This window comes from Myotis yumanensis, unplaced genomic scaffold (genome assembly GCF_028538775.1).
Source record: "Myotis yumanensis isolate MYYU_CA2020_CCGP unplaced genomic scaffold, mMyoYum1.0.hap1 SCAF_12, whole genome shotgun sequence".
NCBI lineage: Eukaryota > Metazoa > Chordata > Mammalia > Chiroptera > Vespertilionidae > Myotis > Myotis yumanensis.
Genome location: NW_027223763.1, coordinates 50,958,127 through 50,982,992, shown reverse-complemented (window position 1 = coordinate 50,982,992; position 24,866 = coordinate 50,958,127). Strand labels below are relative to the sequence as shown.

Genomic DNA, 24,866 nt, shown 5'->3' with positions numbered 1-24,866 from the left:
AATGTGTTGTCCATGTTTGTGATGTCATAGCCTGTTTCAGAGTCTTTCTCCTTCTCTCTGTGTGTTTTTGCAGCTTCTGTTTAATCCACATTGCTCACTGCTGTGACTGTATTTTTGATAATTTTTTTAATTTACTGCTATTTAGCAGTATTTGATGGATCCATTTTCTCTTTCTTTCTTCTTTCTCTGTTTTCTTTTGAAACAAATTTATTTCAACATTGGACTTCATTCAGAACTTGCAAGGAGTTCCAATGGTTATATCCATTAAAAACCAAAATGTTCATATGAAACACTAAAATGATTCAATTTTATTAAAGTGTGTTTTCTCTGTCGTCCCTACATTTGAACTCATCAAGAATACCAAAGTTTAGTAAGTTTGGTCACATCTTTCTTTCCACTAATACATAAAACACAGAAATGTTATATCGTGAGTAACCAGATGTATTATTTTTTTAAAGTTTTAACAAAGAACCAATGAAAGGAGGGGATTTTTTATTAATGTTATCATTATTATATTCTCGTGAGTGAGCATATGTACACCTTTGCCACAGTAGTGTGCGCCCACACTGAACATTTTTGAGCCCTCCAGTGACTGGATCTACAGAAGTCTGCTCTGGGTGTAGACTCCAGCTTTTGCTGCTTTCTCTCTCTCTTTCTCCCCGTTGCCCTTTCCTCCCAGCCCCATCTCAAGTTTATTCCTTTGTTCTCTTTAGATTAAAAATAGAGATAATTATAAACTTCTTAAATTGTACAGCCTGTCCCTAGGTAATCTCGTAGGGACATTTACTAATAAGCTGTTTACTTTGACATTGGTAGTAATATTGGTATAGAATTCTAAGTTGTTTGACTGCCTGTCTTCCCAGAATTCTCAGCTTTTGACCTGTCCTGTGATGTTAAAGCGTCTTGTTAACTGCCTCTCTTTGCTTGTTGTCAGCAGAATTGTGTAGATTAGCATTCTGTTATTGTAAATAAAGAATTAATTATTCACATGTAACATAGATGATTTAGTGTATAAAGCTTTAACTCTGAAAAAAATTGTACCAAATTATAAGGAATATAATAATATTTTTATGCTGTCTTTCTTCTCTCCGTATTTAAATCTCCAGAATCTATTGGTAAGTGCTTAGTTCTGAAGCGCACTTCACCCCCACTAATTTCCATATTCAGACTATGATTATTATTATTATTATTATTAATAAAATGCATGGCATGCATTTTACTAACTGTCAGTGTAGACACCAGATCTCCCTAGTGGCGTGCACACACACACACACACACACACACATCACAGCACTGTTTTCGTAAGAACACTATGTAAAAAAACAAAATAGTACACAAGTTGTAATATCACACAAATGTAGCACAGTAAGTAGAGTAAGATATCCAATCAAGTGTTTGTTTCTAGTTAGTCTGTAGTATTTTCTATGACAGTATATATATATGCATATCTATATATATACTTAAATAGATTAGCCAGTATTTTCTAAATTGTCTTTAAAAATATTATTGAGTCCGTTTATTTTTTTTTCTAAGACTATGAGGCATATAAGATCAATTCTGACCCTATACGTCCCCAGACCTAAGTACTCAGTTGCTTCTCTGAGAAAGGCAATGCTGCCCATTGTGGTCTTGGCCCTCTGTGGTATAATGCAACTTGCTTTTATGATCTAATAATACTATCTCATATATTCCTGTTTTACCAGTATAGTAATTCAAGTTTCTTTTAAGACCTTATATAATTCTGTAAATCTAATTTAATTCTTCTCCCCAGCCCTAGCCTCCTCCTTCTCGTACTAATGCTTCTTCTTTCTAATCTTATTTGCATTCATATTATCCACCCAGGTGGTACACCAATAAGAGGTAAGAGTGCTGAACTAACGTTCACAGAATGATCTTACTCATTCTTTCTGTCCTTTCATCACTGTCATCTTTGTCCTGTTTTCAGAATCATTCCAATAATGTCCATCAACTTTATTATTATTTTTTTTCCTTTGTACTGTTTGGTTATGATCAGTGACTCTCATATTGTGAATTTTCCTTTCCTTTTTCTTTTTCTCTTTGTTTTGTTCATTTCTTTCTTTATGAAAATAATGATTTCAGTTGTGATATGCTTCAAAGAAAGCATATCCAGGTCTTTAGACCTCAGACCAGTCACAGCGTACCATCTGTCCCTCTTTTTTTCCTTTTCTTCTTCCTTTTTCCTTTTTTGTTCTTCTTTTTCTTCTTTTTCCTTTTTTTTTTTTTTTTTTTTTTTTTTTTGTCCAACCGGAGAAAAAAAAAGATCATTTTTTTCTTCCTTAGCTGTTCTTGTTCTGGACCAAAGCCGAGGTGGTCTGGAGAACAGTGGCAGACATGCAGAAGACAGCCCGGAACGTCTGCTTTTTGTCTTTATCTTTCAAAAGGTTTTTGCTTTTGTTCTTCGGTTCTTTTTTCTCTTACTGTCTTAAAAGTCAAAGAATGACTCCCCTTTCCGCCCGATCCCACTCGCCTCCAACCTGACAGCGATGCTTTTTTCCCCCCCAACTTCTTTTTTTCTTGGATTACTCGCCTCTGGATTTTTGGATCTTCTGTCCTTCAGGCTATGGAAACCAAAGGTGCTCAGTATTCTTGGTGGTATGTTGTATTGCTGGTTTTTCCTACTTTGACTCAGTGTGCATTTCTTTTCTAATTCTTGTTTTGTATTTTTCTTGGGGTTTTGTGACACCACACTACTAATCCCACTGGTGGATTTTGCTGGGTGTCTTAGGGGATCCGTCCTGAGGTCCTCGAGCAGTGGTTCGCCGGCTCTTCCTTGCTGGCATAGGCCGTGCTTTTGAACTTTTTTTAAAAAAAAACCTTCTAATTCAACTACTCTTTGTTTTTCAGCAAACGTAATCTATGATTGTAAGTCGTGGCAAACTGTCTTTCTTTTCTTAAAAGTCTGCATGTCTTAAGGGAGTCTTGTTTCTTTAAGTGATATTTTCCTGATATATAATGACTAATTTTATTTTTTTTGCTTTGTGCAGCCTTTTTGTGCTCGCTGCGTATTTTTGGCTTTCTTCAGCGGAAGACTTTCTTGAAAACCCGGCCTGGTTTTTTTTGAGCGTGCCTATCTTTTGCGCCACTTTTGATACCAAAATGAAACAAAACAAAACCAAAAATTAATCTTTTGTTTGATTTAAAAGCCATACTTCCTTGAAGCAGTCTCACCCATCTTCATTTTATTAGTCTAGGAGATAAGAGTATTAATTATGACTAGAGTTCTTGCTGGGGAAAAGAGATACTGTTTTCTTATGCTAGCATTGATGATGTTAAAAAAAATAATCTCTCTATGTTTTTCTCATCGCATCATTTTCTGTCTGTGCACCTTAGCGAGAGATTGAATCGACGTTGAGCGGACCTTCGCTTTGCAGGGCTTTGCATATTGTTAAGAGGTGTGGTTTTCTGGACTGAGAAGGCCTTCTCTGACCATCTCTTTGGCAATATATTTTATATCCATACAGGCGCCCTTCAGATCGAACAGAGTGAAGAATCTGACCAAGGGAAATATGAGTGTGTTGCCACCAACAGCGCGGGCACTCGCTACTCTGCCCCTGCCAATCTATATGTCAGAGGTAGGAATGACGTCACCCTGGCACCGGTTCTTCATTCAGGCCCAGGGGGAGCGGGGACACCCACGCCATCTGTGTGGTGACGTCGGCATTTAGCAAGCCGATTTGCTCATAGTTACAGTAGCTGAAGCGTTCTTAGTGAATAGAGAATTAAAAAGTTTAAATATGTTGTTACAAAAAATTAACCACTTTTGAATAAAATCTATCCCGAGGCTTGAAGTTTTGTAAGTATCTTTGCATTTTTACATCTTGATTTCTGTTTTGAACGCATTGTTTGAACTGTGCTTTGCATTTATTTGAGGTTTTCTTCTTTCTTTTTTTTTTCCTCCTTCTGTTGCTGTTTCTCTTCTGTTTCCTTTTAAAACCCTGAAATAATTGCTTGGTGTGCTACTAATCAATTCTCTATGCAACTCCAAGCATAAAGGTATTTATGTCTTCAGGACCTCTGCTTGGAGCTGTAAGAATAAAGCTTCTAACTTAAAAAATAAAACGCTACATGCATATAGCACATTGTATTTTCTCCCTTCTTTTATGCTTTATTTATAAACATATGTCATTATGTATGTGCATATGTCTATGCATATATATATGTATATGTGTGTGTATATATATATATATATATATATAGACACATATTTTTTAAATTACTGATTTTCTCTAAAGTTTGATTTTTTTGATTGGCATGGAACACTGATTATATTTTTAAATGAGGATACATTCGTATGTTCTTAAAAGTAATAGAAATGATTAAATTTTGAGCTTATGAATGGCCATGCTTTTCATTTCAACTAGAAAGAATTATTTCTTCTTCCCTGGCGTTTTCAAAGCCGATTCATGTAGTTTTTTGTCCAGTAGAAATGCTCTGATTCCAGGTCTACATGTCTATGAATAACCACAAAAGGCGTGGGTGGGGGAGGAAGTAGGTAAAGGACTGAGAGGGCTTTACGTTACAGCAGGGTGGGTTCCCTTAGGAAAATATCTAGCTTGATTTTGAAATTTTTGTCTGAGATAATTTTGTTTCCGTGGGGGTGCTTTTCTCTCCCATGTTTCTCTGGAGTCTAAGGTGGGAGAATATGAAGAAAACCATTTCTTCCCCGAGGTCTTTGAAAGCCCCTTGATCCTTTTCCTCACAGTGGCGACCCCCTTTGCTGCATGAGGCATGCGTACATTCTTCAGCGGAAAAATTTCAAAATCACGCTAGCTCTTGTTTCCAATACTGTGCTAGTCTGTGAGGTACTGCTAACATTTTCAGCTGAGGGAGGAAGGATTAACTAGAGCAAATAAAAATGTTCAAGTAGCAGTTGAAAGCCTTGATATGGCCTTTTTACTCTCTCTGTGTTTCCCTTGTTTTTCTCCTTTCCTCATTTCATTGTGTTCTGCATCAAACCCCCTACATCCCTCAGAGCTGCGAGAAGGTGGGTGTGTTTTTTACTTTTTACCCACCTTACAAAACTATTCATTAAACCAATAACAAAGAATACAAATGAAATGAATGTAGCTGCATTGTGGTCTTCCTTTGGTGGATGGTATGTTTTAGCAGAGAATGCCCTTGCTATGGCTTCTGGTGCTCGCTGGTGGTACCTAACAGTGGTGCATGATGGGAGAGAATGTACGTGGGTGCATGGTAACTGGTGCCACTTAACTCTCTTGGGTCCGATAAACTTGGTCAGTGTTCCTGCTTTCCTTCCTATTCCACTCTTCCCACCCCACCCTTGCCCCACCTTTAATTTCTGTCTTACAAGGGTGCCTGCTGCCCATAGAATGACTTTAGTTGCTCCCCTGATCCCAAGCATGAAGACTAAACTCTCCTCCATTTCTCTCGATATGTTCTCTGACACCTCCGAGTCTCCACTGGCTCCTGCTTGCTCTGTGTAACCTGTGAACTGGCTGCAGGAGGCATGCCCAGCTCTCTCTTCACTTCTCCTCTGCCTGTCATTCACTCCTGAGGCCATCGCAGCGAGCCCTCTCCAATCAGTGGAGGTTTATCTCAACCTGAAGTGCAGCCAAAAAGTTGACAGAATTACATACTTACTATCTTCTTGGGGTTATGAGATTGTTTGCTTATTAACTGACTTAGGATTTTTTTAAAAATCACTTTCTTACCTGAATTTAAGCTATGCTCCTAATGATTTCCTCTTGGTCTAAACTACTCGTGGTGTAAGGTTTTGCCAATAAAAGCCCAAGATGAAACCCGTGTCTCTTACCCTCTCCCTGTATCATGTACTTAAACTTGGCACATAAATATGCACATTATCCAAAGCAGGAACACTGAACTGTAATTGCTTGGTAATTTTTACTGTGTCGTGGTGTTACATATGACCTTTTCTCTTAATGTCATGTCTCACTGTATGTTTTAGATGCAGTGTCCCTCAATTTGAACGTAGTCTTAAAAAGCCTCTCACTACATTTTGTTGTCATCATCTATGTGTTTTACCTTAGATACGAACTGAATGGAATCCTAAATGTGAAACACCCGGCTCCCTTTCTAAATTTGCAATCCTTACCTTTGACAACCCAGCTTAATCTAATATCTTCCTACTTACAACCCTGTCATCCCCCAAATTCCTGTCTCAGTCACTGTCCTTGACATCCTCCCTTTGTGTTTAGCTCTGTCACCCTGTTATTTCTCCTGCTGTCATTGTTGTCTTGGATTCCAGACATTTCTCCTTGTCCTGAGCACGGGCTGGAGACGTCATGTGTGCATGCCTTGCATGACCCAGTTTGGTATCTTTACTGGCGTTGGCTTTGTTTCTTCTGTGTTGACTGAATCGATATGTCTGTGCATCTCTGTGTTTGTTCCAGTGTTAGAGTGAGGTCTCGAGGCCGCATCTTCTCTGAGTCTGAAAGCGAATACGTTGTGCTTTCACTGTACTCTGGAGGATGCTCTCCAGGGCTGGGGTGGGACAGTCTGGCCCCACATGTGCGCTCACAGCAACTGGAAGCACACAGCACGGAAGTTGGTTTGATACCCAACTTATACCTGCTGGTGACCTTCCAGCCCCCGCTGTCACATATACATGCGTGCATAGAATCACTGTGATGTGCATGCATGTATATGTTGTTGGGTTTATCTTGTGCATGATGTTTGTCTGTTGTTAGCTTGTAGATAGTCTCTTTGGGGGGGCCCTTGTAGGTCTGAGTCAACATTTGTATGAATGTGTCTAAGATATCAATGACTGAACTAAATCAGTTCTTCGTGTGTTTACACATACCATACTTGTATGGTCTGTTTTCCTTTGTTTTGTTTTTGGACGACCCGCAGTACATTCCAGCTGTTTAAGTGTGTCTGTACAGTGCATGTCATGTGTTTAAGAAGCCATTTTTTTCCTCGCCTTGTATAGTTTATCATCTCCCCTTGTGTTTTGTTCCAGTTCGTCGTGTCCCACCAAGATTCTCTATCCCACCCACTAATCATGAAATCATGCCAGGTGGAAGTGTTAACATCACCTGTGTGGCCGTGGGGTCACCAATGCCTTATGTGAAGTGGATGTTGGGGGCAGAAGACCTGACACCGGAAGATGACATGCCAATAGGAAGAAATGTCCTAGAATTGAATGATGTAAGACAGTCAGCAAATTACACCTGTGTGGCCATGTCAACACTGGGCGTCATTGAAGCAATAGCACAGATCACTGTCAAAGGTATGCTCAGCGGTGCATGCTTTGGGGGTCTGGCTACATCAAGTCACCTGCCTAACGCCTCTATAAAGTCTGTCATTGGAATTCTAAAATGAACCAATTCATTGTTCAGTGTTTTAGATGTCATAGTATGATTCTATCTATGGCATCACATAAGATACACATATCTATGTATGTAGTTTCTCTCTTAAAAGTACTGGCATTCTAAGAAGCAATAATCATCAGAATATTTAACAACAAGCTGGGCCCAGGAACTAACCAGGCAGAATGAAAAATGCTAGACATGATCAACTATTATATAAGTTTCACATTAATCTAGAACTGTGAAAAGAGTCACATGGCAGAAAAATCCAAACAACTTTTACTAAATGTCAAAAACCCCGCAGACACACAGAGAAGAAAAAAAGTTACAATGAACATGTTCAAGATAGAGGCTTTACATTTTTTAATGGGCCCTACCATTAAAAACCAAAATGCAAGTGAATTTATATTCTCTTTTAGCATTGGAGTTCATCTTGTATTGATGAAGTGGTAAGAAATATTCTGTCCTCAGATATTTTTGAATCAAAGAAATAAAAAAGTGACTGTGTAAGGGCATTGTTTTTTCCCAATGATTATAGACTTCTAGAATACATTTGTAAAATGGGTCAGACTGAGGAAGAATTGAGGTTTCTGAAAATACCTGGAGCAAAATGAACACACATTATCTTCTCTTTCTATGAAGTTTGATCCTAAGACATGCAAAATGAGTGTTATAATCGGTACCATATCTCCAGCCAAGTGTATCCTATATAATAAGGAGAGAATATGCTAATTGACCATCACACCCTTACAAGATGGCGGCACCCAGTCCCCTCAGCCCCGCCCAGGGTGAGGGGTTGCACGGAGTCCCCCAGTCCTCTCATCCCCGCCAGCAGTGAATTTTCATTAGACCATTACCTTTTTAAAAAATCCATATCCAAGGATATGATTATTTCTTTTAGATCATCTTTTTTTTGGGGAGCAGGCCTAAGCCAGCTGGTGGGCATCCCCAGGGGTCCCAGACTGTGAGAGAGCACAGGCTGGGTTGAGGGACCCCCGTCTGCATGAATTTTCATGCACTGGGCCTCTAGTATATAAAATATATGCCTTAGGAAATCAACAATGTGATAATAGAACAAAGGCACACACAATAGGCAACATTTAATCATTTGAAGTAGTAACACTATATTGTATATTCTTAACTATAATTAAGCATGCTTATATTTATCCATACATTATAGACACAAATCCTATACTGTACAATAATTGTGACTTAGCAAAACTAATAATGTCTGTTAGTTATCAGTAAACACACCTTTAATTAGCAATATTTTGACTTGCCTTAAAAAGTCAGAAATACATCTAGGGTAAATTTGGATTACCTATTTCTTTGAAAAAATGTCAGATTATTTAAATAAATGTCTTTTATTATTTTTAGTAAAATCCCTTGGCCAGATTGATAGACAAATAGTGAATCACCTTTCTCATAATAACCATTTCAGCTTAAATATTTGATGGGTTACTGAAAACCTTCAGGAATTCAAACGCAGGAGTCACATTAAACTTAACATCCTGTTCAGCTTCTTATCTTTATTTTCCTAGCTCTTGATGTTTCCCTACCTTTTCACCTCAAAAGTAAATAAAATGTAAGAGTGATTACTGAGGTCAAAAAGTGAACCAAAATAAAAACAGGAACTTGAAGAGAGTGGGGAGAATGGGTACTGATCATTCATTTAGTTGGTCATGTAACAATACTTAATTAAAAACGTACTCAGTGCTAAGCAGTGTTCTGGCTACTGAGGACCCAGCAGTTTCCAAGTACAAGTTTGCTACTCTTGAAAAGCTGTCATTCTAGAGAGTACTGTACTTTTTGCCTTTATGTCGACAAGGAAAAAGGGGTACTAACGGGCTGATTTATATGAGTGTTACCTTCTGAGCTTTCTCCGAAAAGTCTGTGGTGTCTTAGCCCCTAAGAACTCTATCTTTGAGAATCATTATCCAGGGTAAGACACTTAAATATGAGGTCACCAATGTAGATGGTTTGTATTCTTAAATAGTAGCATTTTGATTTGTGTTCTTCTGCTAAAAGGAAAAACAGATGGATCTCTAAAAGACAGGTTTAATTGAAAATATTAGTATATAGCTATAATCTCAGGTATTATTGATGTTGAATATAGAATACATACTATTACAATACTTTATTTTTATTCAATTTATTGGAGTTACATTGGTTAATGAGATATGTAGGCTTCATGTGTATAATTCTATAATATATCATCTGTATATTATATTGTGTGTTTACACCTCAAGTCAAGTCTCCTTCCATCACCATTTATCCCTCTTTCACCCTCTCCTACCTCCCTCTACTCTTCTTTCCCTCCCTCTGTCACCATACTATTCTCTGTCTATGAGTTTTTCTTTTATTTTCTGCTTAATTCCTTCACCTTTTCTACACTAATACTTTAAAAAGTGATTTGTAAATATGCTTTAATTTAGTTTCTTCAGCATTTTTGAATATTAAGTGAACATGAATTTGAATTTAATTCAAAATTACTATTCTTTAGTATCATGGTTAGATTATTTATTAGAAAATTATAGTGATGTTACCTATGTATTACAACTGGAAAACAATATGGATATTATTCTTCCATAGCAATTTAATACCATCTCAGTATATTTCAAATTATATTCAATATACTATTTTCAACATGTATTGCTACTTAGCTATATCATTTATATTGTAAAGCTACAGGCTAATTGGCCAAGCTTATAATAATAGTAATAATCGCAAATAATGTTTTTTTGAGGGTGCCAGCTATGTGCTCAGAGCATCACTGGATTAGCTCATTAATCATCAGAGCAAGCCCATGAAATAGAGTTACCCAAGTGTACAATTCCAATAATACAAATTTTCTCATTTTTCACATGAGAAAACTAAAGCAGAGAGGGGTTACGCAACACATTCAGGATCACATAGCTAATAAGTGGTGGATGTGGATACAAGCCCCCAAATACAACACTATAATGCCCTCCTAGTAAAATGGGATTTGCTACCTTTCTATGTCATACTCTACTTTCCTGACCATTTCGAACACTATTTTTTGCTGTAATTGCATCTAATTAAATCCTTAGTAGGTACATAATCCTGTCGTCTCAATAGTAAATTTTATGGATGCTAACATCGTGGCGATGATGGGTAGTGACTGTCTTTTTTTTTCTTCCCCCCAAGCCTTACCCAAACCTCCAGGAACTCCTGTAGTGACCGAGAGCACAGCCACAAGCATCACACTGACGTGGGACTCTGGGAACCCCGAGCCTGTCTCCTACTACATCATCCAGCATAAACCTAAAAATTCTGAGGAACCTTACAAAGAAATCGATGGAGTAGCGACTACACGCTACAGTGTCGCTGGACTCAGTCCCTACTCGGATTACGAATTCAGGGTGGTTGCTGTCAATAACATCGGGCGGGGGCCTCCCAGCGAGCCCGTGCTGACGCAGACCTCAGAGCAAGCGCCATCCAGCGCCCCACGGGATGTGCAAGCGCGGATGCTGAGCTCAACCACCATCCTGGTACAGTGGAAGGAACCTGAGGAGCCGAACGGACAGATCCAAGGATACAGAGTGTATTATACCATGGATCCCACCCAGCATGTCAACAACTGGATGAAGCACAATGTCGCTGACAGCCAAATCACTACTATTGGCAACTTAGTGCCCCAGAAAACCTATTCTGTCAAAGTCCTGGCTTTTACCTCAATTGGAGATGGGCCTCTTTCAAGTGACATACAAGTCATCACTCAGACAGGAGGTAAGTCTCATCTGGAGGGGGAGCAGGGCAGGAGCGGGGAGTTGATGCTCACAGGTGGGAAGGGCATAAACAACAAAGATATTATAAATTTTCATTTTTGAGATTGTAGCAGGATGCATATGGCACCCTGTGCTTTTCATGTGTCCCCAAATAACTTGTAGACTTTTCTGCATGCAATGGATGAATGTGTCCTCCATGCAGCATTTTGAAAAGAAATGAACAATTCTTTTTTATCATCTGAGAGAAGAGTCTCAAAAATTATTAAGTTTTTGGAAGATTGGATGGCTCCACATAAAGTTAAAGTAAAACCATTTGTCAGGGGGCCTAGGATATGTAAACGGCTTAAATTTGCCAGGAGCTACTTGCTTAACAATAAATATTCTCCTAATGGATTTTTCTTTGCATGGCCTCGGGGTGACGGAAGACAGTTACCAAGATCTAAGATCAAGCTTTAGGGCCTGCTTCATCCATTCTACTGGGCATTACAGCAGATGCCAAACTGTTTTATGAAGAAAAAAGTTGGCTCTGCCGTAGTTTTATTTTCATAAGAGGATAGCAAACTCTCTGGTCTTTGGCTTGAAGTGATCAGTTGTGACTTGGGTTGGGAAAATAACATAGCAGCTCTCTTCTCAAATTTATTCTTGGGGATCTGATAACTATTCATTTGACTCCTTTGCACCCTGACTCCTCTAAAACGCGCATTAATGTAGGAGTGTTTTGGCAGCATCCCACTGGTTTGTTCTGATAATCTACATAAGACCAGTATTATTGGAGTTAGTATCTGTGATTTAGAGGTATGGAACTTACTGGTAATTTGGGAAAGAATTAGTGAATTTTCTCAGGTATCAGAACTCGATAAACCTGTTTGATCACTGACTTGTTTTCATGTTGTGGGTTTTGTGAATCACATGACTACTATATTCACCATTTGCCCTGGCTACTATAAATCTCAGAACACATTTATAGCCTACTAGGCTTTTTTATATTTTCATACCATCATTTGGTTCTTCCTGGCTTGTTCATGGATTTATTACTTTCTCAAATGGTATGAAAGATAACTATTTGAATATCTTTTACCACAATTACACTAAAAACCATCCATATTTTTTTTTCCTACTTGGCCTTTGCAGTTCTTCTGTATCTATTTGCTATATTATGCAAAAAAAAAATACTCTAGATTTTTTTCATACATTTTAATTTTTCATAATGTTTCTCATTGGAAAATAGAGAAATTTATGAATCCTGTCCTTTTTCTTGTTTGAAAGAGGTCAACTGTTACAAGATAATTTTTTATAAAACTATTATACTGTTTAGCAGCTCCTTGACCATTAAAAGATATAAGAACGTGTATGAGAAAAATATATCCCTATAATCCACTTTTACTTTTTCTGATTTTTCAGCTTTTATTTTAAAAATTCCTGGTCTTGGAATGACATAATCAGGGTTTGAATCTCAGTCTATGATTCTTAGTTCTGTGACCTTGGATGGGTTACTTCATCTCTCTGAACCTTAGTTTTCTCATCTAAAGTTTTTCTCATCTAAAGTAATAATCACCTCATAGAGATTAGGGATTTTATCCATTTTCTTGGGCTTCTGTGACAAAATACCACACGGTGGTGGACTTAAACAACAGGAGTTTAGTGCCTCTCTGTTCCAGTGGCTAAAAGGTGTCGGCAGAATTGGCTCCCTCTGAGAGCTAGGAGGGAGGTTCCAGCACTTTCCCTCGCTTTTGGTGGTTTGCTGGCAATCTTGGCTAGTCTTTGGCCTGTAGAAGCATCATCCTGATCTACTCCGTCATTGTCACATGTCATTCTTTCTATGTGCATGTCTCTTGTATCCAGATTTTCCTTCTTTATGAGGATACCAGTCATAATGGATTATGACCAAACTTGATTTTAACTAACTCTACCACAACCCTGTTTCCAGATAAAGTAACATTCTGAGGTTCTGGGGGTTAGGAATTCAAGGTGAATTTCTGTGGGACACATTTAAACCTACGAGCTATAGATTAGACAATGGACAGAAACATTTTTAACTTAATAAGTAATATATAATTACCATCACCATCATTGTAACAGCTAAAATATACTAGATACTCTGCTATGAACTTTTCATGTATTAATTCTTACGACCCAATTAGGCAGATGTGGAATTATCCCATTTGCCAATGAGTAAATTTGGGATCAAAGAAGATAAAAAGATTCAGTAACTTGCTTTGGGTCATAAGGTTAGTAAATGGCAAAGCAGAATTTAAATTGGGGCACCCTAGATACTTCTAAGCACCATTATCTGTCCAATTAATAATTTGCTAATGTGATAGTTTTAGTGCCTTTTAGGTTTTTTTGTCCACAAGGAGCAATAAATGAATTGCGGCAGGAAATGCACTGTGTCATTTACTCACATCTTTATTTTAGGATTATATATAATTTACTCCTGCAATACTTGAGGTGGCTATTCCATTATCCCAGTACAAACATGTGTTAAGCCATTTAGATGTGAAAAAATACGTTTATCTGAAAGAAGTAGAAGGAATTCCTTTTTATAGAAGATTATTATACTAATTTTTTCTAACTTTTCTAACCACAGATTTAAACATAGAAACCTATAATATTTCATAACTTTCTTTTCTTACGGCAGAAGGGTTTAGCTATCTAAGAAACCGCATAGATTCTGGAACTAAATTCAGACAAAACATAAGAATCCTTAGGAGTCATGGGAATGCTTATATTCAGAACACCGTATAACAGACAATAATGCCTTCTGTCACAGTTTATGGAAAGATATAGAACTGATGTTTAAATAGAATCTTTTTTAAAATTTTCTATATTATCAGTAACATACATCATAACTCAGTGAAGGCAGTATTATGACAGGGGCAATTGCATTAATGTGATCCAGGGACTCTGAACTTTGAAAAACCTAGATGAATGAATCACAAATGTATTAGAACAGTCGCTCCCAATCTCTTTTAGACATTTTATACATTAAGATATTTCCAAGAACCTTTCATAATAGTTGTACTTTTAATACCCATTGATTGAGAAGATATATGATGACATAATGACTTGTGCCTGACACGATCAATAGGCTAAGAAAACCTTCCAAAATAGCACAAGGATTTGATCTGTTCTCTAGGCTTAATTAACAAAGGCCATTTGATGTTAGTGGATAACTGCCAAATACAATGATGTTAGACCCTGAAATAATGAATGCTGAGCTACTCCTTTTTCTTGTTGCTGACTAGCTAATTCTTAGGATCATTGTTAGGCAAAAACATACACCATTATGAAATATTTTAAGGAGGTTCTATAAAATTTAAAAACATGATTATTTTCACTGCAATTTTATCTTTCTGTGAAAATTCACTGATTGACAATATGCACGAGTTTCTCTAGGGTATTTTAATTTCATATACACAGATATAAATTGTTATGTGTTCTCTATCTGAAATGTATTCATTTCATTTTGGTATCTTCAATTCCCTGACACTACTATTTGTGTTTTTGTTTAAAATCAGATTCTTGAGAAACAGTATTTAGTGACAAAGTGAGTTTAAGAGGGAAGTTATCACTTTTGTTCTTATTTAAGTTTATGTCATCCATATGAATATAAATAGAGGATTGATATAAATATAAAGCTTAGTATATTTCTGGTAATATAGAAAATCAAAATATGATCTATTTTATAATTAATATTTCCTCTTAAGTACAAATAGTATAGTTGAAAATATTCAGTAATCTTTAAATGGTTTTAAATGTGAAAAGATGTTGGTTAAAATAATTATTTTCTTGACATATGAGCTAATGTTTCAATTTTTCCATACCTTTAATTTCTGGCATTCTAGTCATTTTATTTTATTTTTTAATACATTTTTATTTATTCCAGAGAAGAAAGGAAAGGGATAGAGAGATAGAAACATCAGTAATGAGAGAGAATCACTGATTGGTTGTCCCCTGCACACTCACACTGGGGATTAAACCCGCAACCCAGGCATATGCCCTTATCAGGAATCAAACCTGGTACCCTTTGGTCCGCAAGATGATGCTCTATCCACTGAGCAAACCAGCCAGGGCACATTCTAGTCATCTTCAACTAGTTCACCTTGAAAATGGCCATTTACAAAGGAAGTATTTATTTTGTTCTAGAAAAAGCTCTCCACTATTCGATAACATTTGGGAAGGATGTCTACTTCTAATATAGTTTTATCTTATAGATAGCCATAATTAAATCATAGGGTAACAAAATATTTTATAAAACTGCAAATAAAATTCTGATAAAGAAATATAATAAATTACATATTAAACCAAATGCACTGAAATAAATGTTGTTTAATGTTCATGCTAATTGGAGGCATTCTAGATCTGTTAAATCCTGTCTTTTTTCTGAACTTTCTTTAGAGAACATATTTGACCTCTAATTCTTCTATACACTTAATAGAATTTGGGAAAAGTCTACTGATTTATATGTGTGTATCTTAATAATATATGTCTTTGGAAGGAAAATAATCATATATATTTACTAACTAATTACTAATGAGTATTATCAATCTTAAACATTTTTAAGAAGGTAATTTTACAAATTCTGGGCATTGTAAAATTGTTATAATATAAAACTATGGCATTTGGATACATTGTCCTTTAGCTTTCCAGAGCTTTAAAAATCATTTTATTAATATATGTCAACAGGCCGTCTATGTCAGCAAACCAAAAAAATACTGACTTCCAATAGCCAAAATTATGAGCCCAATTTAAATGCTTTCTCTAAATACTTTAATCTACGAGTTAAGGAGCTCTGGATGTAAATACAACTGTAATAAAATTTAACTTTTTCTTATTGATATTTAATGACAATTGAGAGTAAGATTTGTGCAAGTGCTTGTGTATTAAGTGCTTATTTTGTCAGTAATATATTTGTGGCATTTACAAATCAGACTCCTTGTTTTGAATTTTGTTTTACTACCACTATAAGTCTGACTGTTGCTTTTATTGTTTTAAATCATTTATCAATATGTTAGGTACACACATTTTGAAATATGTGCCTTTTTGTAGTACTAGATATTTTAGCAGTACTGGGCTTTCTAGTCTCTTTGGTAATAACTCATATTTATAAATGGCTAGATGAAATGGTTGTTTAGCTATTTCACATGTGATCATCTTTTTCTCCTTAGGTATATGCCCTACATTTTGCTCAAATATTGATCTCTTCTAATATTATCAGCATTTCAGATGACATGTAGATTTTTTTTTCATTTCTTATTTATTTACATTCTCTGTCCTTGAGTTGCCTTTACATATTTATATAGAGTATAATAGTACTACTGCTCAAATACTTTACATTTATCACTGGGATTATAATCTTATTTTAGATAATTGATAGCTCACATTCGAATTTCCTTTTGGACATTAACAAATCAAGAAGAATATAATGTTGGTACCACTTTACAGAACATAAGGATTTCTTTCATATAATTTTAAAGAAAAATTTGGATTTCTACTTTCATTTTCTCTTTTTACATCTCTAAACTACAAATTTAGTTTATGGCCAATATTATCATGTTTCCCTTTTTAATATGGAATAATTGCAGGTAAGTTTCTGGATGGATTCTTTTTATTTGCTCATGAGTTACTCTGAACTTCAGATTGATTTCCCATGTTCAGGTAATTGGTGAGGTAAAGGCTACAACACGAAAAGCTCTTAAACTAAATAGATATGGCAAACAAGAAGCGGATGCTGGTAAGTTTGAGGTATAAAGAGTGTGAGAGCATTAAAAATGTCACATATATGTGTGTTTGTGTAGCAGGGCATAAAACACAAATATTAATATTTCTTAATAAGAACCTCTGTAGCCACAATATTTGGCATAAAATTCCAGTTGACAAATGATGAAGCATTTCCTGTGTCTCCAAGCACAGAAACTAAATATGACAGTTTGGAGTCCCCTAAAGTGTTTTTTAATGTTACATATATTATCATCGTTTGGACAAATATGTTTGGGGAATATAAACATAAATATATTCATTTCACAGCTTTTTTCTTACCCATTGAAGCCTCAGCTTCATTGTGGTGGTTTCGGCTATGACTAAAGAACCCTGGGGATGCAATGGCTGCAGGTGAACCCCCAGTTCCCGAGAAAGTCTGAGTGGTGGCACCTTAAGGCCTTCATGAGCGTAGACCCTGATACAATAAAAAGATCTTGTAAAGTGCAGGTTCATTTGCTGGGTTTCATAGCAGGCACATTTAGCCCCATACAGTGTTTTAAAATTCATTTCAATTAATGTAAGTAATTCCCAGTTGTTAAAAATGGAAAGGTTTTACCTACAAGGTTCATTATCTCTGCCCGCTGAAAAAATCAGAAGCTCCAGCAAGACTGGGCCCATATTTCATAAGGCAGCAGTCTCCTGGCTGAGCCCCACCAGCTCCTTCAGGTGGGCAGGCGCTCTCTGCTCTCCACTGACTTCAGGCCCCAGGTGGCCTCTGCCCTCATTCATCTCAGTGATCTGTCTGACACCTCTAGGCAATTGTGTTTCTACCACAAGTTTAAAACCCACTAAATGAAATTACCCTCCAAATTATTTCAAAAGGAAGGAGATGGTGGGAGCCGAGGAGGAGTTCCCCTTAAATATTAGTGTATGAGACTTTCCATTAAATCCTCTGGCCACTACTTACATTGCTTAAGAATAAAATAGACAGTACACCCTCTGAGGCAGACATGCGTGTTTGATCCATTATTTAGAAGGAGTGGGCTCCTAATAGAACCAAACAGAATTAGAGAATCAGAGGAAATTTGTGTCACTAAACAAGGATAAAACATTGAGACCTACTGGGAATTTGTTCAAGACAAATTAAAAGCAAGAAAATAAACAGTTTAAGTAAGAAAAACTTAATTAGATTTCTAAGATGTTTTCAATCAATGTCACTTAATTTATTTTTAGAATTTGGCAGGAAGGAAATAAGTAACAAGCAGCTATGATCCTGAGAGCAGCCCTTTAATACTGTCTATGTTTTAAATTTTTGCCAACACTCTATTCTGGTTTGGTTTAAATCAATTAGCACAGGCTTTCTTTTTTCCCAGATTTGTGGAAGTTTAGAGGAAGGAAAAAGGGGATAAAACTAAAGAAAAAGAAGTGATTGTACACATATGTGTGTGATGTGTGTGTGTGTGTGTGTGTGTGTGTGTGTGTGTGTGAGTGAGTGTGTGTGTGTAGTTTTATGCTGAGAAGCCCTCTCATTACCTGAATGGTAGAATCCAATCATAATTTCCCCACCTGTCTGATAGCTCTTGGTGTTCATTGTTGCTGCTGCCAGTGCTTTTGATATTTATGTTAGAAGTAATACATTTGCTATTTGTTTTGCCTTTTGCCTATTTGTTTTTTATTTCCCTCTGATTCTCCTTCTCTTTCCCTTGATCTTTTATCTTCTTTTGTCTCCACCTCTCAGTGTGAATGATTGTGTTCGGTCACCCACTGGGCAGATACTTTAAAAAAAAGAAAAAGATATGCTGTTATCCTGTTCAGAAAGTACATTCCTGGAGGCATTAAATTAATGAGTGTCTCAAGGCCTGTGATATAAAAAGGGAGAGAAGATGATAAATGCAATTGGAAATATGAAGCACTGATTATTGGTGGCCTTAAGCATCAGTCCAAACATGAATGTGTGTGGTTGCTTGCACACACACTCAGAAACACACACACACACACACATATGCACGCACACAGACTCACAGGTTCACAGAGCACACAGTGGAATAAAATGATAGAGATCCTAGAAACCATTTTGCTATATCCCCCTCTTTTTAAACAGAAGGCAGTTTTTAAACCATACTACAGGCAGATGATTACAGAAGGAAAAGAAAGTAATACACTTTGTTTTACCAAAGACCTTCTTTCTTACGAAAATGGTTTGAGTGTTATTTAAGAAATTGATTCTATACATCATTTTACAAATTACATTATTTTATATGTCTTTGGATGTTTATGCTCATTTGCCAAAAAATGCTTTAGATGTTCTTTTCCCCTCTGGTGTGAAGTATATGTCATTGTTCTTAATTTTTATTAACTATACACTGAATTTTCATGTGAATTTGTAGAAATATGGACATCTCTCTAGCTGTCACACTTTGAAACACGCCACAATGTCAGGGCCACAATTAATCACAATTGTTAAAGGCCATCAGAGCATGAGCGCCAGCCAATCAGAGCAGACATTGGCCAAGAACAATGTAAGGTTAGGTGTGCTAGTGAGGCCCTGAAGTGCATTTAGCCTTGTGCATAGTAGATGAAGGATCTGATGGGAATCCGGGGTTAATCTGGACGTTGGGATTAGTAAACTTATTCTAACATTTGAGTAAGGTGTTTTCAACTGGATAGATGTCCCATTCATTATTACATCTGATATATAGCTCTCTCAAATTGTCTATTGCATGGGTTACATGACTAAGAAAGAATTATAGAAAACCTCTCTTAAATGACTCTATTTCTGATCATAAGTGTGTTCTACAAACTTATACATTTGTGTAGTAATTTAGCTCCTTCTCACTATGGACATTATTAAGTTTATATTAGGTCTAGTGTATTATGTCATTTGAAGTCCTTTAGGAATTAGAAGCAATTATTTGTGATAGCTTTTTATCTTTTTTTAAAAATATCTTTTCTTAAAATGTAGGTTGGTAAGAAAAAAAATGCTAAGTGATTCTGGTTGCCTGTAGGTTTGTTAATGTAGTGAAGGTGGAATTTTATAAACCTAATTGAAAATAGCTTTGAAAGCTAAATGCAGTGCTAAAGAATAAATGCCCATTTACTTGCAAAACAGCAATAACTTTTATGTATTTAGCACTCGTTATGATTTAGGCAATATTTATTGCAAGTGCTTTATATATAAATCATCTCAGGGATCACGTGCAACACTATTATGAAGTAAGTAATTGTATTATTTGTAAAATTGAATTCAGAGACTAATATATTCTGCGTCTGGTATAGATATTTTACCACTGAAGAACAAGGACAGTATTCACAGTATAGTGTGTGTTCCTTGAAGGAGGAAAATGACCTTTGTGTACACAAGTTTACCTGGACGTTGTAAGGGACCTAGCACCCATTAGGTGGAGACCTTTTGAAGGTTTAAGCAAATTCGCTAAAGAAAGAACTAATGACTATTGATACTGATGGTTACCTCAACCCTTTGCCTCCCGTTTTCAGTACCAGGGCAACCGCTAAATTTCAAAGCAGAACCCGAGTCTGAAACGAGTATTTTGCTCTCTTGGACACCTCCACGTTCGGACACTATCGCCAACTATGAGCTGGTCTACAAAGACGGGGAGCCCGGAGAGGAGGTAGGACCTTGCTTCTCGCCTTTGGAATCAGTCACTACCCTGAGGCATTGCTCCGCTTTTGAGTGCTTACCCACGTCCTGTAAAAAGGTCAGGTACCTATAGAGGACCTTGGTGGAAGAGATGTATGCATCAAAAGAGACACTTGACCAAAAAAAAAAAAAAAAAATAGCAAGGGTATTCGGAGACTTGCTGGGGGGAGGGGCAAAACGAAACAGCTGTTGCCCTATTGGGACTGTTTTCTACTCAAATTTCCATGTTATTTATGGACGTATGAAGTTATAAAAGAATATAACCCATGAGACTTGGGGACTTGCTTTTTTTCTCTCCGGCATTAAAGTTCTTAAGTCACTTAAGTAGACATATAACTAAATAAGTCCCACAGCTTTGAGTAGGTGAATTTATTCAAACTGCTTTTAGAGAAAGATGCCCCAAAGCAACTATTTTTATGCCAAAAATTATGATTTGAAAGTGGGTATATATACAGCTGGAGTATGGTATGCAAAGAAAATAACAGTAGATTGCAGAAAGCTGGATATTGTTGATAGTCACTGAAAAGAGAAACAAAAATCAGAATAACTAATACATATGTTAACAGGCAGTGTTCTAAGGGGTTTCACATATATTAACTTATTTAATCCTCACAACAGTGCTGTGGATCAGTCTCTCCTATTAATCTATTTCACATATCACAAAATGGAGGCAGAGGACGAAGTTAAATACTTATCCCGAAGGCTCATGCTACTGAATGGCAGAAGTAGAATTTGAATCTAGGCAGTCAGTTATCAGAATGTTTCTTAACCACTAGGTTACACTGTATCTTGGGTGCACTTTGAATAGATTATAGAAATCAGTTATTAAGATACACCTAACATTTCCAGAAAGGGAATATATTATAGTAATGGATATGTGTCTTTCGTTCATGTAAATTCCAACAGGGAAGATTTAGACAAAATGTTAGTAAAACTATATGAAAGCTCAATCCACACGAGCCCTTTTATTTTAACTCTTAACATTCTTTATCTTCACAAAGCTAAACAGCCCCTAAGGATCTAACAAGAAATACCGTTTTTGAAACACTCACGTACTAAATGAACTACTATCAATGCACTTGTTGGTCACCATTTTGTATGCTATAATAAATTATTTTTTACTGTAAACCTCCATTTTTATGACATCTGTTTGAATTGAGAAGAGTCTCCACAGACCAGGTTCTAAATGCAATGCCTTTAGATTTAGCTAACAAAGCCAAAATGAATTAATCACTTGAAAAGTTATGTTATTTATATGCTGATATAACTTAAAATACTCATAACTGTGTCTATGTTTAATAAGCTATAAATCAGCATTAAATTATTTAAAATTGTAACCACTACTCAACCAAGAAATAGTGTAAAAACAGCAGAGAGTGGCCGTTTTTTTGAATCTATGATGCTTTACAATTACTCCACTTTACAATTGTTTATTTAGGGAATACCTTTTTTCTTGTTATTTGGTATATCTAAAATTTTAAAAGCTTTTGTATTTGCAAGCCAGAACACCCTAGGGATGTTTTCTCTGGTTTTATATTTGAATTTCTCTTGAATGGTTTCTGTTTGGGTGAACAGCAAACAGTATTTTATAAAAAGCCTAAGATTATTTATGCCATATTAGATTACATTTTAGAATGTATTTTAAGGTTTACTACAGGCTAATGTTCAATCTGAGATTGATTACCCATGGACAGGTATATTTTTGCTAAAATGCACAGGCAAATTTCAAGCATGAATAGAAACTATAACTTTTTTTTTTAATCCTCACCCATGGATATTTTTCCATTGATTTTTTTTAGAGATAGTGTAGGGGAGGGAGGTGGGGGAGAGGATAGAGAGAGATAAATATCGATGTGAGAGAGTCCTTGGTTGCCTCCTGCACATGCCCCGACTGAGGCTGGGGATAAAGCCTGCAACTGAGGTACGTGCCCTTGACCAGCAATTGAATCTGTGTCCATGGGCCCACGCTCTAACCATGAAGCCAAACCAGCCAGGGCAGAAATCATAACATTTGATTAAAGAAATCATATTGCAGAAGTCCTTTATGATGTTAAAAGTTACAGAAAAATTGTGATTTTTTTTCTAGCTGCAGACTCTATATTCCCAAAGAAAGGAAGTTTCAAAATTATTTTAAAGCAATCTAGATTTCATATAAATGATCCAGCTTTCTTTAATAACATCTGATGTTTATCTCATCAGACCTTGGCAATTTTAGTTCTCCTTTATAGCAATCTCCGGAAAACTGTGTACCAGTTTCTGTTGTCACTTTTTGGCCATACATTCTTTGCCCCTGTTTAGACTGCAGAAAGTCATGGCACATGAGCTAGACATCTCTTCAATGGTAATCACACATGTTGGGCATATTGCGCTACCAGTTTCTATTTTTTTTTTAAAATATATTTTATTGATTTTTTACAGAGAGGAAGGGAGAGAGATAGAGAGTTAGAAATATCGATGAGAGAGAAACATCGATTAGCTGCCTCCTGCACATCTCCTACTGGGGATGTGCCCACAACCCAGGTACATGCCCTTGACCGGAATCGAACCCGGGACCTTTCAGTCCGCAGGCCGACGCTCTATCCACTGAGCCAAACCGGTTTCGGCGCTACCAGTTTCTATTATGAGCTAAGTCACAGCTACACACCTACCTGCCTTAAGGGTAGAACACAACACATCCATGGGTGACAGCTTCTCGGTCTCACCTTTATCCGGTGCATTTGGAAAGCTGTATCATCACTGGAAAGATCCCTGGCTTACCCTTATTCCAGTTGCCTTATTGGTTGTAGAAACTTGCCTTTTAAATGCTGATATTTTCATTATGTAATTTCCCTGGTAGAGTCCTTGATACTCTGCTGCTTCTGTGTCTTGCCCCAATCTTAATGAAGATGACTAAGTTCTGTTATTACTTATCTACAGCAACGAATTACCATCGAGCCAGGGACATCTTATAGACTGCAAGGGCTGAAACCAAACAGCTTGTACTACTTCCGTCTGGCTGCACGCTCTCCTCAAGGCTTGGGTGCTTCCACAGCTGAAATATCAGCTAGAACCATGCAGTCAAGTAGGTGTCTCTCTTTACTTCCTTCCTGCCCTTTTTTCACTAGGAGGTGTTGCCGGATTTTATCCCCACCAGCAAACAGAGCTGCTAAGTAATATGCTTACTAGTCAGTAGTCTCTGTGCTAGCAAGCTTCCAACTTTGGGGATTAGAGTACAACCGTGAGCTATGCTGTTTTCAAATTTGGTCCAAAATAGCAGATCCCTTCCTAAATTGAAAGACCTTCAGAGAAATGGAGAGATGAGAAAAGTGGGTGAGAGGAGTTAGATCAAGCCCCTTATTATGCATATAAACACTGCATAATAATCAGAGGAAGGCTTAGCAAACGCAAGAGGCAGCCAAAAGACCAAAGTGTTACCTTTTTTTAAGCACACAGGTTTTAACTTTGCTAGCAAATAACTCTTCATTTCACGTATTTGTTCCTACTCAGAGAAAAAGCTGAGCTCTTGTGACTAGTTTGTCATTAACTCTGCTAGTAGTACATGCGAAAATTTGGAACATTCACAGCAAATCTGTATCTGGACAAATTTGGGAACAATGGAATAATCACAAGTACATTTGCAATCCTAAATTCTATTTTGTTTCTTCAGGTTCAATTTCTTTTGGGAACTGTTACTTTGAGAATAGCTGTGTTTATCACAGTGGGGGTTCATTGTATCCTGGGCAGATTGTTAAGATTGTTTTTTGCAAAGTCTTATATGGGAGATTGTTTTTCATGGAAAGTTTGGTGGCTTAGAATACTATTTGCTCTTTATTGATAAGTTTCTATAATTAGTCATTAACCATTTACCTTGAGTTGAATAGTTTTATAGAGTTATTTCTTAGATTTTTTGATAATTTATAAGTGATTTTGATATAGTGACATGCAATAGATAAGAATAATACAAATGTATTACATTTGTAAAGAGGGTGCAATATTGACTTAATTTTTAGATCCATCACCAAACATAAAATTTATGTATTTTAAAATATAAATTTTCTTTCATATAAGCAAATCTTTCTTATTTCATTTTTCTATAGAAATCTGGCATCTTTCAGTTTTTTATAGTAAAAATCATAGTCTTCCCTTTTTCAAAACATCATAATTCATATGAAAATATTAGGAGCCTGTATTTAACTGATTAGTGGTTATACCTTATTCCCATAAAATTGTCTTTCTCTTCAAATCTGAAGCATGTTAATGCATTTTAGTATGTCTGCTTTGAATTCTAGCCAGGCTAATAAGTAATATCGTAGAAGATAATGTTTTAAATCAGATATTTAATTAAAAGGAATGTGACCATGCTCTAAGATTGTATTTTACAAATGACTTTTTTGCATACATACATACATATGTACCTACATAGGGACAGAATAGACTTTTTTATAACTATACAAAAAGCTTATATTTTCT

The 24,866-nt window shown here is 36.4% G+C and overlaps 1 protein-coding gene across 26 annotated transcripts in view; it reads left to right on the top strand.

Annotated features, from left to right (window-relative positions):
* Positions 1 to 24,866, top strand: part of PTPRD (protein tyrosine phosphatase receptor type D) — a 2,083,672-nt gene that overhangs the window by 1,882,463 nt on the left and 176,343 nt on the right. For 16 of the 26 annotated variants that reach the window (XM_070431651.1, XM_070431658.1, XM_070431657.1 and 13 more), the window contains 6 exons: positions 1,843 to 1,860; positions 3,483 to 3,593; positions 6,962 to 7,231; positions 10,479 to 11,060; positions 20,255 to 20,388; positions 23,334 to 23,478. In XM_070431651.1, the coding sequence (XP_070287752.1) occupies positions 1,843 to 1,860; positions 3,483 to 3,593; positions 6,962 to 7,231; positions 10,479 to 11,060; positions 20,255 to 20,388; positions 23,334 to 23,478 (1,260 nt within the window). The remainder of the gene's footprint in view (positions 1 to 1,842; positions 1,861 to 3,482; positions 3,594 to 6,961; positions 7,232 to 10,478; positions 11,061 to 20,254; positions 20,389 to 23,333; positions 23,479 to 24,866) is intronic. The other 10 variants (XM_070431673.1, XM_070431672.1, XM_070431662.1 and 7 more) reach the window with 1 other exon arrangement.